This window comes from Scyliorhinus canicula, chromosome 21 (genome assembly GCF_902713615.1).
Source record: "Scyliorhinus canicula chromosome 21, sScyCan1.1, whole genome shotgun sequence".
NCBI classification, from domain to species: Eukaryota; Metazoa; Chordata; class Chondrichthyes; order Carcharhiniformes; family Scyliorhinidae; genus Scyliorhinus; species Scyliorhinus canicula.
Window position 1 is genome coordinate 11,018,647 of NC_052166.1, and position 16,500 is coordinate 11,035,146.

The 16,500-nt window shown below is 50.0% G+C and overlaps 1 protein-coding gene across 1 annotated transcript; it reads left to right on the top strand.

Moving 5' to 3' along the window:
* The first annotated feature begins 7,529 nt into the window (after positions 1-7,529).
* On the top strand, positions 7,530-16,152 carry praf2 (PRA1 domain family, member 2). The gene is made up of 3 exons (XM_038782028.1): positions 7,530-7,769; positions 13,506-13,723; positions 15,685-16,152. Exons 1-3 carry the CDS (start codon positions 7,582-7,584, stop codon positions 15,822-15,824), a joined length of 546 nt encoding a protein of 181 aa, XP_038637956.1. The 5' UTR covers positions 7,530-7,581; the 3' UTR covers positions 15,825-16,152.
* Positions 16,153-16,500: the final 348 nt, after the last annotated feature.

Consider the following 16,500-nt stretch of genomic DNA (forward strand, 5'->3'; position numbering starts at 1 on the left):
CAGTGACCGCAATGCACTGATGCAAATTTTCCCCACAACAGCCAATCAGCGGCTCTGCTGCCCTCTGCTGGATTCTTCATTTATTGTCCAATTTTATCAGGCCTAAAATCCAGGCCGTTCCAGATCACAGTTTACAAATTGATTAAATTAAACTGGTTAAACTGATCAGATTAATCAGATTAAACTAGACCTCATGTTAACTGGGGTAGCTTTGTTAATTTTTTTTTCTTTATAAAATTTAGGGTAGCCAATTATTTTTTTTCCAATTTAGGGGCAATTTAGAGTGGGAAATCCACCTAACCTGCACATCTTTGGGTTGTGGGGGTGAAACCCACGCAGACGCGGGGAAAATGTGCAAACTCAACACGGACAGTGACCAAGGGCCGGGATTCGAACCTGGATCCTTAGCGCTGCAGTCTCAGTGCTAACCACTGTGCTACATGCTGCCCTAGCTCTCTGTTAATTGAGAAGGGCTGATGAGCTCGATGATGGGAGCTTCAACATGGGAGCTTGGATTTGCTGTGATGTTGGACACTGACTGGATTGACAGGATCTTGGCTGTAAAACGACAGGGGATCGAGTGCAGTACCTCCCTCGCAGTGAAGTTAGAAAGCCTGTTGCTGGGCCAATCAGCCATGACCATATGTCATAAAACTCCAGTTTATTGGGGTAACAAAAAAGAGCCGCTCTCTCGGTGGACAATGCTTGCATCCCAACCCAGGGACTGCCCGGAACGCCGGTCTGGGCTGCAGGGTTTAAATTCCCACCAAATAGATCCCATTGGGCAAACCTCCGCCTGTTCAGTATGGGGATGCGTATTCCATGAACGCGCCCTCTCGCAGACATCTATCGACCATCCCCACATAGCCTTCGCGGTCGTCACTACCAGCACCGAATGGCAGAGCAGGCTGAATCGGTTAACGCCCGTTCCCAGCACGTGGCCCAGAGTGGAACTCAGTCCATAAGACTTAGGAGCTCAATTAGGCCATTCGGCCCATCGTGTCTGCACCGCCATGCAATCATGGCTTTCTGCTTTCTCCCCATAACCCCTGATCCCCTTATTAATCAAGAACCTATCTATCTCTGACTTAGAGACACTCAGTAATTTGGCTTCCACAGCCTTCTGCGGCAAAGAGTTGCACAGATTCATCACCCTCTGGCTGAAGAAATTCCTCTGAATCTCTGTTTTAAAGGATCGTCCCTTCAGTCTGAGGCTGTGCCCTCGGGTTCTAGATTTTTCCCATTAGTGGAAACATCCTGTCCATGTCTACCCTCTCGGCATCCTATAAATTTCAATAAGATCCCCCTTCATTCTTCTAAACTCCGAGTACAGACCCAGAGTTCTCAACTGGACAAAGACAAAGAACTGCTCATTTGACAAGCTGTTCATTCAAGAGATCATTCTTGTGAACCTTTGATTTCCTAAGCATTTTCCCATTTAGAAAATAGTTTATGCCTCCATTCTTCCTACCAAAATGCATAACCTCACATTGTATTCCGTTTGCCACTTCTTTGCCCACTCTCCTAGTCTGTCCAAGTCCTTCTGGGGCAGCACGGTAGCATTGTGGATAGCACAATCGCTTCATAGCTCCAGGGTCCCAGGTTCGATTCCGGCTTGGGTCACTATCTGTGCGGAGTCTGCACATCCTCCCCGTGTGTGCGTGGGTTTCCTCCGGGTGCTCCGGTTTCCTCCCACAGTCCAAAAATGTGCCGGTTAGGTGGATTGGCCATGATAAATTGCCCTTAGTGTCCAAAATTGCCCTTAGTGTTGGATGGGGTTACTGGGTTATGGGGATAGGGTGGAGTTGTTGACCTTGGGCAGGGTGCTCTTTCTAAGAGCCGGTGCAGACTCGATGGGCTGAATGGCCTCCTTCTGCACTGTAAATTCTATGATTCTGCGTCGCTTCCCCTCCCCACCCCCGACTTCCTCAATACTATCTGTCCCTCTACATATCTTTGTATCATCTGAAAATTTAGCAATAGTGGCTTCAGTTCATTAATGTATAATGTGCAAAGTTGGGGTCCCAACACAGACCCCTGAGGCACACCACTAGTCACCGGCTGCCATCCTGAAAAAGGCCCCTTTATCCCCACTCTCTGCCTTCTGCCAGTCAGCCAATCCTCTATCCATGCTCGGATCTTACCCTTAAGCCCATGGACTCTTGAGTTAACAGTCTCCTGTGCAGCACCTTGTCAAAGGCCTTCTGGAAATCGAAATAAATCACATCCACTAGTTCTCCTTTGTCTGACTTCCTTGTTACTTCCTCAAATAACAGATTTGTCAGACATGACCTCCACTTGACAAAGTCCTATTTTATCATGCACTTTCTTTTTTTTTATAAATTTAGAGTACCCAATTTATTTTTTCCAATTAAGGGAAAATTTAGTGTGGCCAATCCACCTACTCTGCACATCTTTGGGTTGTGGGGGTGAAACCCACGCAGACACGGGGAGAATGTGCAAACTCCACACGGACAGTGCCCCAGAGCCGGGATCCAACCTGGGACCTCGGCGCCGTGAGGCTGCAGTGCTACCCACTGCGCCACCAGCCCCTTCATGCACTTTCAAGTACTCCACGATTTCACCTTTAATAATGGAATCTAAAATCTTCCCAATGACTGAAGTCAGGCTGACCGGCCGATAATTTCCCGACTTCTGCCTTCCCCCTCTTCTTAAAAGCGGTGTTACATTAGCCACTTTCCAGTCCTCTGGGACCTTTCCTGCCTCCAGTGATTCCTGAAAGATCACCATAAAGGCTTCCACAATCTCCTCAGCTATCTCCTTTAGAACCCTGGGTCCAGGTGATTTATCCACCTTCAGACATTTCAGTTTTCCCAGAACCTTCTCCTTAGTGATGGCCAGTACACTCACCTCTGCCCCGTGGTTCTCCTGGAGCTCTGGTGTATTCCACCATTTCTTTGTTTCCTATTACTACTCCTCCAGCTTTATTTTTCAGTGGTTCAATGTCTATTCTTGCCTCTCTCTTACCTTTTATGTATTGAAAAGATCTCTTGCCAACTTCTTTTATATTACTAGCTACCTTACATTCATATTTCATCCCCGCTCATCCCCCCCTCTTATTGCTTTTTTAGTTGTCCTTTGCTCACTTTTAAAGGCTTCCCAATCCTCTGGCTTCCCACTAATCCTCGCCACTTTGTATGCTTTTTCTTTCGCTTTTATGGTGTCCCTGACATGGATGCCTCTTCCCCCTCCCACCCCCCCCTTATCATGTTTCCTCCTCCTTGGGCCTCCCGAATAACCTGGAAGGATGTGTTGATGTGGGGTCCAACCCTCCACTTGCACGGGTTTGGTCAGCTTCATGAAGACTACTTGGTGACTTCAGCAAGATCGCTTTGTGATTATACTGGGATGAATATTACTAAGAACGGCGGCAAGATGGCACAGCGACACTGGATAAAAGCAAATTACTGTGGATGCTGCAATCTGAATCTTTTAACAAAAGACCCTGCTCCCATGCCCACATGTCTGTTCTTGGCCTGCTGCAATGTTCCAGTGAAGCGCAACGCAAACTGGAGGAACAACATCTCATCTTCCGGTTAGGCACGCTACAGCCTTCCGGCCTCAACATCGAATTCAACAACTTCAGATGATCAGCTCTACCGCACCTTGACCCATTTGTTTTCATTTCATTTTAACGGTCTTTTACCATTTTGTTCTTTCTTAATATACATTAAAGTTTCCCCTCCCCAATCTTATCTACCTTTCCTGCTCCTTTCTCCTCTATGTTTCCCCTCCCCCACACCTACAGTTCATCCTCTGATGTTAGTTTCCCTACTGTTTGACCTTTCACATCTTTTGTCCTCTCTGGGGACTGCCATTAACACTCTTTCCCCTTGGTATCTGTGGCCATTAGCACCCAGTTTCCCTGGGTTTCTGTGGCTATGACTCATCATAACTCAACCCAGGGGCTGGTTTAGCACACTGGGCTAAATTGCTGGCTTTTAAAAAAAGCAGATGGAGGCAGGCCAGCAGCACGGTTCAATTCCCGTACCAGCCTCCCCGAACAGGCGCTGGAATGTGGTGACTAGGGGCTTTTCACAGTAACTTCATTGAAGCCTACTCGTGACAATAAGCGATTTTCATTTCTTTCATTCTCACGCCACAGTATAAATATTTCCCACTCTCTGTCTGTTAGCTTTGACAAAGAGTCATCGGACTCGGAACGTTAGCTCTTTTCTCTCCCTAAAAGATGCTGCCAGACTTGCTGAGATTTTCCAGCTTTTTCCCTTTCGTGGCACAGCGCCATGACGGCACAGCAACAAGATAGCACAGCGAGCCCCCTGCCATCAGAGAAGGCAGCATCAAAAGGAAAATCTTGCTTTGCTGGGTGTTCAGTTTGTGTTTACAGATAATTTGCAGCACCCAGGCAGTCCATTCAGCCCATCTGCTCCAGGCTAGTGTTTGCACTTCAGATGAATACCCACACCCATATGTCTATTCCTCTTTTCCTCGTGGGTTTGCCCAACTCACTGTTTGATGGTTGGTATTCAGCTCAAACACTTGCTCATGGGAGTGCGTTCCACATTCCAGCAACTCGCTAGGGAAGGGGGTACGTCTCCAATTCACAAATGCATCTTTTAGAGACTACTTTGTACAAAAGGTTCCCTTTAATAGGCCTTTCCCAGATATTGGGTTTATCTTCCCCAGGTCTACGCTGTTGAAAACGCTTCAATTCACAGACCTTGTTCTGGTCGCCCCTCAACCTCTACAACTCTCTCTAGCCATGAAACATCCTCCAGCCACTACAAGCCTCGGCATGGCGGCACAGTGGTTAGCACTGCTGCCACAGCTCCAGGGTCCCAGGTTCAATTCCTCGGGTGTCTGTGTGGAATTTGCACTTTCTCCCCGTGTCCGCATGGGTTTCCTCCGGGTGCTCCACAGTCCAAAGATATGCAGGTTAGGTGAATTGGCCATGCTAAAATTAAGTGTGGTGCTCTTTCCAAGGGCTGGTGCAGACTTGATCAGCCTCCTTCTGCACTGTAAATTTTATGACTCGATGATCCCTGTATTGTTCTCCAGCCCCTACAACCCTCCCTATCCCTGAAATCTCCTCCAGCCTTCCCCATCTCTCTAACCTTCTACAGACTCTATAACCCTCCCTATACCTGTAAGCTTCTCCAGCAACTGTGGCCCTGCTTATCTCTATAAACTCCTCCGGCCTCTTCAACCCTCCGCATCCATGCAACCTACTCCAGCCCCTACAGCCCTCCCTAACTCAGTAACTTCCTCCAGCCCAACATCCATCTCTCTCTCTGTAACCTCACCCAGCCCCTACACCCCTCCCTATCTCTGTAACTTCCTACAGCCCTCCCTATCTCTGTAACTTCCTCCAGCCCAACATCCATCTCTCCGTAACCTCACCCAGCCCCTACACCCCTCCCTATCTCTTTAACCTCCTTCAACCCAACAATCCTCCCTATCTCTGGAACCTCCTACAGCCCAACAACCCTCCCTGTCTCTGTAACCTCCTACAGCCCAACAACTATGCATATCTCTGTAACTTCTTCCAGCCCAATATCCCTTTGTCTCTGTAACCTCACCCAGCCCCTACAGCCCTCCCTATCTCTGTAACCTCCTTCAGCCCAACAACTATGCATATCTCTGTAACCTCTTCCAGCCCAATATCGCTTTGTCTCTGTAACCTCACCCAGCCCCTACAGCCCTCCCTATCTCTGTAACCTCATCCAGCACCTACACCCCTCACTATCTCTGGAATTTCCTCCAGCCCAGTAACCCTCCCTTTCTCGGTAACCTCCTCCAGCCCAACAGCCCTCTCCAGGGCAGCACGGTAGCTTGGTAGTTAGTACTGTGGCTTCACAGCATCAGGGCCCCAGGTTCGATTCCCTGCTGGGTCACTGTCTGTGCGGAGTCTGCACGTTCTCCCTGTGTCTGCGTGGGTTTCCTCCGCGTACTCCGGTTTCCTCCCACAGTCCAAAGATGTGCAGGTTAGGTGGATTGGCCACACTAAATTGCCCTTAATGTCCAAATAAAGGGTTATTGGGTTAAGGGGATAGGGTTGAAGTGAGGTCTTAAATGGATCGGTGCAGACTCGATGGGCCGAATGGCCTCCTTCTGCACTATGCGTTCTATGTCTCTATCTCCAGAAACTCCTCAAGCTCAAACCCTCACTATCTCTGTTACCTCGTGCAGCCCAATAATCCTCCCTATCTCTCTAATCTATCCAGTACCCCATAACTGTCCCCATCTGCGTAACCTTCTACATCCCCTACAACCCTCCCTATCTCTGTAACCCCCTCCAGTCCCTACAACCCTCCCTATCTCTGTAACCTCCTCCAGCCCCGACAACCCTCCCCATCTCCGTAACCTCCTCCAGCCTAACAACCCTCCCTATCTCTGTAACCTCCACCAGCTCAACAACCCTCCAATCTCAGTAACCTACTTCAGTCCCCTATAGCCCTCTCTCTGTGCAACCTCCTCCATCCTGTACACCCCTCCCAATATGCTTACCTTCTGCAGCCCCAACACCCTTCTCTATCTCTATAACACCTTCACTCCCTAAATCCCTCCCTATCTCTGTAACATCCTCCCGAACACATAGCCACTATGTGACTTCCTCCGACTCCTACAAACTTCCCAATCGTTGTGATACAGCCCCTCTAACTCTCCATTGCTCTGTAACCTGCTCCAACCCCTACAGACAACCTTATCACGAAACTTCTGCAGTTCCAAAACCCTCCCTACATCTGTAACCTGCTCCAGACCCTATAACCATCCCTATCTCTGCAACGTCCTCCAGCCCCACAACCCTCCATATCTCTGTAACCTCCTCCAGCCCGACAACCCTCCATATCTCTGTAACCTCCTCCAGCCTGACAACCCTCCCCATCTCTGTAACCTCCTCCAGCCCAACCGTTTCCATCTCTGAAACCTCCTCCAGCCCAACAACCCTCCATATCTCTGTAACCTCCTCCAGCCTGACAACCCTCCCTTTCTCTGTAACCTCCTCCAGCCTCTACAAACCTCTACAAACATCGTCACTAACCTCCTGAAGCTCCAAAGCCCTCCCAATAGCTGTAATCTGCTCCAGACCCTACAACCCTCCCCCCCCCAGAACTGACAACCGTCCCTATCTGACTTCCCCTGCTCCGACAAACCTCCCAATGTCTGTAACCTTCTACATGCCTTCCTGTCTCTGTGACCCTACATCCTCCCTGTCTCTGTAATCTCCTCCAAACCCTACAACTATCCGTATCTCTGTAACCTCCAGCTTTTTAACTCTCCCTATCTCTGAGCCTCCTCCAGCCCAACAATTCTCCCTGTCTCTGTAATCTCCTCCAGCTCAACATCCCTCCCCATCTCTGTAAGCTCCCACAACCCTCCCTATCTGTGTTAGAGATGTTCTGTTTTTCTCTCAGGTGGCCAGGAGCTGCAGAATTTTGCCTTGGTTGGGGCTGGTGCTGACGTCAGAGGCGCAGAATCTGATCTGACGTCACGACGCGGCCTGGCAGGGCCGCGCACGCGCCGCAGAGGTAACGGGTGGCGAAAGGAACAATCGGCACATGCGCAGTCCCCTTTCCCTTCCACCATCGCCCGGTCGCCATGGCCCCAAACGCTGAGGTGCAGCTTCCGCCGCTGCGAACCCTCGATGACTTCGTCTGCAGCTCGGCTCGCTTCAGCCTGCCGGACCTTAAAGATCCGCTGAGGTGGAACAACCGGGTGATCAACAACCTGCTGTACTACCAGACCAATTACCTAGTAATGCTGGCCGCCATTCTCCTGCTGGTCGGGTCAGTGCTAACCGCTGCGCTCATTGGGCACCGCCGCTGTCAATCAGGGCGGGATGTAATCAGATTGGTCGCGTTCGTGTGGTTACGCCCACGTGCCGCTGTCAAGGAAGCCTCGTTGTCGCCCATTTGCACTCAGGCCGATTCCGGAACTCGATTGGGCTGTTTCCACATACGTCACAAAGGCTGCAGGCGGGTGGAAAATGGGAGCTCCTCCAATGGGCCTGAAGAGCCCACTTTATCTGATCGCCTATTGGCCAGCTGCATTGTCAATCAATCCTTATCCCGCTACGTGTGCAGGCTGTCTGTTAAAGGGCAGGGGAGAAGCCCAAAAAGGCGGGGGTACTTGCTTTTGGCCGTCATTTAATCCTGTGACCCACCAATGGCTTTGCCTCGTGGAGCTGGGTGAAGTTTGCAGGAGAATAGGGAATGAGCCCCATATGGGGAGGAAAGGAAGGAGCACAATCCCAGAGATGATCAATGATTAGAGACAGAGAGGGACTGAATGGCTCTCATAATATCCCATTCTTGATTCCAACAAAAAAAAACATTTTACTGGCTCAGCTGCAGTCTCAGATTCCTAAGGAGAGCGATCAGACACGACGCGAGAGACTCATGCCCCACAGACTAGACCATAGGGCAGGTTGTTTCCACTGGCGGGTGAATGCAGAACTTCCCCTCAAAATAAGGGGAAGTAGATTTAGAACTGAGTTTAGGAGGAACTTCTTCATCCAAAGGGTTGTGAATCTATGGAATTTGTTGCCCAGTGAAGCAGTAGAGGCTCCTTCATTAAATGTTTTTAAGATAAAGATAGATAGTCTTTTGAAGAATGGTGTTCAGGTCAGAAAGTGGAGCTGAGTCCACAAAAGATCAGCTATGATCTAATTGAATGGCGGAGCAGGCTCGAGGGGCCAGATGGCCTACTCCTCTTAAATCTTATGTTCTTATGTAAAACTTCATCCCCACCCCTGGAGTAAACAGTGCTTTACAGTAAACAGTTTATTTAACTAGTGCCGGACAGTTGGGCATTGTGGTCAGCACAATGGCTTCATAGCGGCAGGGTCCCAGGTTTCTTTCCCAGCTTGGGTCACAGTCTGTGCGGAGTCTGAACATTCTCCCCATGTCTGTGTGGGTTTCGTCCGGATGCTCCGGTTTCATCCAAGATGTGGAGGGGTAGGTGGATTGGTTAAAAGGTACGGTAAGGTGGGATTACAGGACAGGGTGGATGTGTGGGGATAGGTGGAGGTGCAGGCTTAGGTAGGGTGCTCTTTTTAAGGGCCTTTGCAGACTCGATGGGCCAAATGGCCTCCTGCACTGTAAATTCTGTGATTATGTGAACAGTTTATTTAAACAGTGCCCAACAGTAAACTGCCCAACAGTAAAGAGAGTCTGTTTAAACAGGGCCCTCGAGTAAAGAGAGTATGTTTAAACAGGGTCCTAGAGTAAAGAGAGTCTGTTTAAACAGGGGCCCTAGAGTAAAGAGAGTCTGTTTAAACAGGGCCCGACAGTAAAGAGAGCCTGTTTAAACAGGGTCCTAGAGTAAAGAGAGTCTGTTTAAACAGGGCCCTAGAGTAAAGAGAGCCTGTTTAAACAGGGCCCTAAAGAGAGTCTGTTTAAACAGGGCCCTAAAGAGAGTCTGTTTAAACAGGGCCATAGAGTAAAGAGAGTCTGTTTAAACAGGGCCCTAGAGTAAAGAGTGTTTAAACAGGGCCCTAGAGTAAAGAGAGCCTGTTTAAACAGGGCCCTAGAGTAAAGAAAGCCTGTTTAAACAGGGCCCAACAGTAAAGAGAGCATGTTTAAACAGGGCCCTAGAGGAAAGAGAGCATGTTTAAACAGGGCCCTAGAGTAAAGAGAGCCTGTTTAAACAGGGCCCTAGAGTAAAGAGAGTCTGTTTAAACAGGGCCCTAGAGTAAAGAGAGCCTGTTTTAACAGGGCCCTAGAGTAAAGAGAGCCTGTTTAAACAGGGCCCTAGAGTAAAGAGAGCCTGTTTAAACAGGGCTCTAGAGTAAAGAGAACCTGTTTAAACAGGGCCCTAGAGTAAAGAGAGTCTGTTTAAACAGGGCCCTAGAGTAAAGTGAGTCCGTTTAAACAGGGCCCTAGAGTAAAGAGAGCCTGTTTAAACAGGGCCCAACAGTAAAGAGAGTCTGTTTAAACAGGGTCCGACAGTAAAGAGAGTCTGTTTAAACAGGGCCATAGAGTAAAGAGAGCCTGTTTAAACAGGGCCATAGAGTAAAGAGAGTCTGTTTAAACTGGACCCAACAGTAAAGAGAGTCTGTTTAAACAGGGCCCGACAGTAAAGAGTGTCTGTTTAAACAGGGCCCTAGAGTAAAGAGAGCCTGTTTAAACAGGGCCCTAAAGAGTGTCTGTTTAAACAGGGCCCGACAGTAAAGAGAGTCTGTTTAAACAGGGCCCTAGAGTAAAGAGAGTCTGTTTAAACAGGGCCCTAGAGTAAAGAGAGTCTGTTTAAACAGGGCCCTAAAGAGAGTCTGTTTAAACAGGGCCCTAGAGTAAAGAGTGTTTAAACAGGGCCCTAGAGTAAAGAGAGCCTGTTTAAACAGGGCCCTAGAGTAAAGAAAGCCTGTTTAAACGGGCCCAACAGTAAAGAGAGCATGTTTAAACAGGGCCCTAGAGGAAAGAGAGCATGTTTAAACAGGGCCCTAGAGTAAAGAGAGCCTGTTTAAACAGGGCCCTAGAGTAAAGAGAGTCTGTTTAAACAGGGCCCTAGAGTAAAGAGAGTCTGTTTAAACAGGGCCCTAGAGTAAAGTGAGTCCGTTTAAACAGGGCCCTAGAGTAAAGAGAGCCTGTTTAAACAGGGCCCAACAGTAAAGAGAGTCTGTTTAAACAGGGTCCGACAGTAAAGAGAGTCTGTTTAAACAGGGCCATAGAGTAAAGAGAGCCTGTTTAAACAGGGCCATAGAGTAAAGAGAGTCTGTTTAAACAGGACCCAACAGTAAAGAGAGTCTGTTTAAACAGGGCCGACAGTAAAGAGTGTCTGTTTAAACAGGGCCCTAGAGTAAAGAGAGCCTGTTTAAACAGGGCCCTAAAGAGTGTCTGTTTAAACAGGGCCCGACAGTAAAGAGAGTCTGTTTAAACAGGGCCATAGAGTAAAGAGAGTCTGTTTAAACACGGCCCTAGAGTAAAGAGAGTCTGTTTAAACAGGGCCCTAAAGAGAGTCTGTTTAAACAGGGCCCTAGAGTAAAGAGAGCCTGTTTAAACGGCCATAGAGTAAAGAGAGCCTGTTTAAACAGGGCCATAGAGTAAACAGTCTATTTAAACAGTGCCGTACTGTAAAGAGTCTATTTAAACATTGCCTTACACAAAACAGTCTGTTTAAACAGTGCCCTACTGTAAACAGGGTCTATTTAAACAGTGCCCTACAGTAAACAGAATCTATTTAAACTGTGTCCGACAGTAAACAGAATCTATTTAAACAGTGTCCGACAGTAAACAGAATCTATTTAAACTAGGTCCTACAGTAAAAAGGGCCTATTTAAACTGTGTCCTACAGTAAACAGTGTATTTAAACAGTGACCTCCAGTAAACAGTCTATTTACACAGTAATATACAGTAAACCAAGTCTATTTAAACAGTGTCCTACAGTAAACCCACTCCCTGGACTCTGTCGCAGCTGACGTTAGGACCCTGGTCGATACCAAAGCGGGCCTCAATAACTGTCAGCGCCAGGTGCCTCGGGGCTTGTCTCCGCTCGCAACCCCGTCCCACACAGAGGCCCAGGGGCCATCGGGCACCCCGAGGGAGGAGGAGGTTCCAGTGTCTCCTGCAAGGGAGGGCCCGGAACACCGTGGCACCTCGGACTCCCCCCGTTCCATCCCTGGTGCATCTGGTGGGTAGCGGGCTGACCAGGGTGGCACCACGCCATCCAGCACGCCTGCAGAGCAGCCTGGCCCGTCCAAGCTGGGCCACCCCAGGGAAGGAGCACCAACAGGGAGCCAGGTCGCAGGCAGGAGTCCCAGCAGACCGCCTCCACTCCTACTGTACCTTCTGCACAGAGACGTAGTGGTAGGGCGTAAGGCCAGGAAGTTAGAAACTTAGTAAATTGGCACGGGTGCAGGGCACGTGTATGTAACCCTTCTAATTAAACTCACTGTTACACCAATGCAAGCTGCCTCTGTGCTCTGTCCTATGCCTGCGGGGTCGGTTGGGGGACTGAGTGCCACTGTGGTCAAGGGCCGATGGAATGCATATGGTCGTGTGGGAGCTGAGGGTGGTGGGTAGTGTGGGAGTTGAGGGTGCGGGGTGGTGAGTGGTGTGGTATAATGGTGCCAGTGCCTCTGCTCAGCGAGCCCCCTATGCCTCTAATTGTTGATCAACGCCTCGCGTGCCCGCTGGCCAGCCGGTGGCGACGTGCAGCCTCGCGTCCAGCCCTCATATCACGTTGATTGCCCCCATGCTCCCCATCTGGAGAGGCGGCCCCTTCCTCGGGCTCGCCCTCTGCCTCCTCCTCCAGCACATCGCCCATCTGCTGGGCTATAATGCGACGGACGCAGCAGACCACGACGATGCGGCCGACCCTCTCCGACTGGTACTGGAGGGCCCCTCCAGAGCAGTCCAGGCACCTGAAGCGCATCTTCAGCAGCCCAATGCACCTCTCCACCGCACCCCTGGTTGCTGCATTGGCCTCATTGTAGTGGGACTCCGCGTTGGTTTGTGGCCACCGTATAGGCGTCATAAGCCACGACCGTTACGGGTAATCCTTGTCGCCCAGCAACCAGCCCCCTCAGTCGGGAGGGGGACGTCCCTCAAACCTGACGGGAAAGAACAATTGTGCCAGGATAAACACGTCATGTACACTGCCCAGGTACCGGGTGCAAACGTGCAGGATCTTCATCAGGTGGTCACAGACCACCTGAATGTTCGTGAAGTGGGTACCCTTCCTGTTCCTCAACTCCGCTGGTGGCCGCTTGGCGACGTACAGGGTGTACGTCAACGGGGTGTTGATCGTCCCCTGGACCATGGGTATCCTGGCCACAGTAGCGAATCCCGCTGCCCGGGAATCCTGGTGGGCACGGTCCACAGGGAACTGGATGCACCGGTCCGTGATGTCATACAGGGTGTCAGTCACTGCACAGATGCATCGGTGCACCGATGCTTGGGAGATTGGCCGGGGCATTGAGTATAAAAATTGGCAAGTCATGTTGCAGCTGTATAGAACCTTAATTAGGCCACACTTGGAGTATAGTGTTCAGTTCTGGTCGCCACACGCAGAGAGAGGAAAGTGGAGTCAAGGCCACAATTAGCCCTGATCTGGTCAAATTGCAGAACAGGCTAGATCGGCCGAATGACTTATGTGTCCTTAATCCTATATATAGTCTTTAATGTCACAACATATCCACAGGCCCCATACGTACAGGGCTGTATCATTGCGGGGAGACTTGTGAACTCCATTGCTCTGTGCCAGTAGCCAGAGAGTAGGCATTTCCCATCGCATCGAAAATCGCACCACTAGGAGGCAATGCACCCCTTGCATCTTTGCACAGCATGCTTGTCCCATTTTCTGTTGAGTATTGTAATTTTCTGTGTGAATCCTCCCCATTAGTGTTTCCTGTGTCAACAGTCACAGTGTAGCTGCGGGTCACAGCCACCAGGTGGCTGCGCAGAGTGAATTTTGGGATCCCATTGCCCTCTTGCGAATGACTTTTCCAAACAGCGAGTAAGGACTCTCGGGGGTGGTCGTGTGAGATGTGCAGGTCCGCCTGATTCCCTTCTCTCCCGTTACAGGTACATTGAACCACTGAAGACCCTTGTGGGAGGGACAGTGGTCACTCTCCTCTTCCTGGGTTTCGTGTGGTCGGCAGAAAACAAGGCGGTGATCCGAAGGCTGCGCAGGAACCACCCAACTCCCTGTCTCGTGGTTGTACTGGCAGCCAGCTACTGCCTGCTTTCTCTGGTTGGGGGCGTTGCTGTCTTCCTCTTTGGGATCACCTTTCCCGTGCTTTGTAAGTGTCCACCTTGCTGCCAATTTGAAGACTTTCCTGGAATCCCTCCCCAACTTGCACTCCATCCTTCTCCAGCCAGCTTGCTCAGCGCCGCCAGTATGTCTTCATATCTTTCTGTTTTTATCCTCTCACTCTCTCCCTACCCTTCCCTCACTATCTCCCTCTCTCTCCCTTCACCCTCACCTCGTGTCACATTACTCTCTCTGCCCTGCTGTCGAGTCTCTTTCAGTCCATCTCAGATATTCTGTCCCTCCTCCCACCCCTCATTTGGCAATTCCTCACATTGAGGATCCTGTCTCCCTGCTTGGGGAAGTCCACCATCTAATGGTGTTCATAGAAACATCAAAAGAAGCAGGAGGAGGCCATTTGGCCTTTCGAGCCTGCTTCGCCATTCATGGCTGATCATCCAACTGAGTAACCTGTTCCCTCCTTCTGCCCATATCCTTTGATTCCTTCGCCCCAAGTGATATATCTAACTGCTTCTTGAAAACATACAGTGTTTTGCCCTCAATTACTTTCTGTGATAATGAATTCCACTGGTCGGCCACTCTCTGAGTGAAGACATTTCTCCTCATCTCAATCCTAAGTGGTCTACCCTGTATCCTCAATCTGTAACCTCTGTTTCTGTACACCCCCACCATTGAGAACTTCCTTCCTGCATCTGTGCTGTCTAGTCTCTCCCCATTACTCTCTCTCTCTCTCTCTCTCTTTCTCCATTCCTCTATCTATTGCTTTTCTCCATTCCTCTATCTATTGCTCACTCTTACTCTATTCCTACCTCTCTCTTCATTTCTACCTCTCTCTTCATTTCTACGTCTCGCTCCCCTTTCCTCTTTTCCTCGCCCCATTTCTCTCTCTCTTTCCCTCCCCATTCCTCTCTCTCCATTCATCCCACTCCCTCGCTCCCCCTTATTCCTCTCCCTCTCTCTCCTGACCTTGCCTCTCTCTCTCCCCTCCCCATTCCTTCCTGTCACTCTCTCCCATTTCTTCTTCCCATTCCTTTCTTTCCCTTCCCTCTCCCCGTTCCTCTCCTCTTCTTCTGCTCTGTCCTCTCCCCCATCGTCTCAGCTTTTCCATCTCACCTCCTTGTTCCTCCCTCCCTCTTCCCCGCGGTACTTTTCTCCGTTGTCTCTCACCATGTTTCTCTCCATGTTTCCCTGGGTGTCATTCCCTGTCTGTCTGTGTGTGTGTGTGTCAGTGAATGTGTCTGCCTCTGTGTCTGTGTGTCTGCCTGTGTCTGTGTGTCTGCCTGTGAGTGTGTGTGTGTGCATGTCTGCCTGTGAGTGTGTGTGTGTGTGACTGCCTGTGTGTGTGCGTGTCTGCCCGTGTATGTTTGTGTGTGTGACTGCCTGTGAGTGTGTGCGTGTCTGCCCATGTATGTTTGTGTGTGTGTGACTGCCTTTGTGTGTGCGTGTCTGCTCGTGTATGTTTGTGTGTGTGACTGCCTGTGAGTGTGTGTTTGTGTGCGTGACTGCCTGTGAGTGTGTGTGTGTGCGTGTCTGCCCATGTATGTTTGTGTGTGTGACTGCCTGTGTGTGTGCGTGTCTGCCCGTGTGTGTTTGTGTGTGTGTGACTGCCTGTGTGTGTGTGTGCGTGTCTGCCCGTGTATGTTTGTGTGTGTGACTGCCTGTGAGTGTGTGTGTGTGCGTGTCTGCCCGTGTATGTTTGTGTGTGTGTGACTGCCTGTGTGTGTCTGCCCGTGTGTGAGACTGCCTGTGTTTATGTGTGTCTACGCCTGTGCATGTCAACCTGTGTGTGCCTGCCTGTGTGTTATTGCTTGTCTGTTGTGTGTGTGTGTGTGTGTGTGTGTGTGCGAGTGCATGTCTCTGTCTGGGTGTGGCTCTTTGCATCTGTCTGTCTGGGTGTGTGGCTGGGTGTTGCTCTGCCTGTGGGTCTCTGTATTTCTGCACTATCCATATCTGGGCTCTCCTCAATACTGCCCCATTTCATTCCTTATCCAGTGATTATAATCCATGCGTCTCTGCGCTTACGGAACCTCAAGAACAAGATTGAGAACAAGATTGAGAGCATTGGATTGAAGAGGACACCGATGGGCATCCTGTTGGAGGCTCTGGGTCAGGAGCAAGAGGCTGGATCCTAAACAGGAGAAGGTGCAGAGAGGGAAAAGGGAAGAGATCTGCGTATCGTTATACTGCTTCATCATGGGCCCACTGCAAATGATCCAGTGTTCTTCACATTCCCTGTTCCTCACATTCACTTCATTCATTCATACACACGTGGTTCCAAGGAGGAGGAAAGGGTCAATGTGGATTCACTGGATCCATCTCCAGTCACCAGTATCTGTATTTGTCTCTATCAGGATCCTGCATCTTCGTTCTAGGATCAGCATGCATGGCTGATGTATCTAACCTTGGCTGCCCTCAGTCTATATTCTGTATCTAACCCCGTACTTTACCTGCCCTGCGAGTGTTTAATGGGGACAGTGCAGAGGGAGCTTTACTCTGTATCTAACCCCGTGCTGTACCTGTCCTGAGAGTGTTGATGGAAACAGGGTAGGGGGAGCTTTACTCTGTATCTAACCCCGTGCTCTACCTGTACTGGGAGTATTTACTGGAGTGTGGAGGAAGCGTTACTCTATCCCACCCTGTGCTGAACCTATCCAGGGAGTGTTTGATGGGGAATCTTCAATGCAGTGAATCTGGCTGGTCGCATCCACAGTGAAGGGTTCCCGTCCAGACACCGGTAAAACACAACAGAAGTGAAGCACTGCGTGTGTCAGACACAGCCCATGGCGCAAAGAACCAGGTGTAGACGGA

Coding starts and splice junctions, on each gene's coding strand:
- praf2 (XM_038782028.1), top strand. CDS start 7,582: ATGGCCCCAAACGCTGAGGTGCAGCTTCCGCCGCTGCGAACCCTCGAT. Junction 7,770..13,505: donor GCCATTCTCCTGCTGGTCGG/GTCAGTGCTAAC, acceptor CTCCCGTTACAG/GTACATTGAACCACTGAAGA. Junction 13,724..15,684: donor GATCACCTTTCCCGTGCTTT/GTAAGTGTCCAC, acceptor TTCCTTATCCAG/TGATTATAATCCATGCGTCT.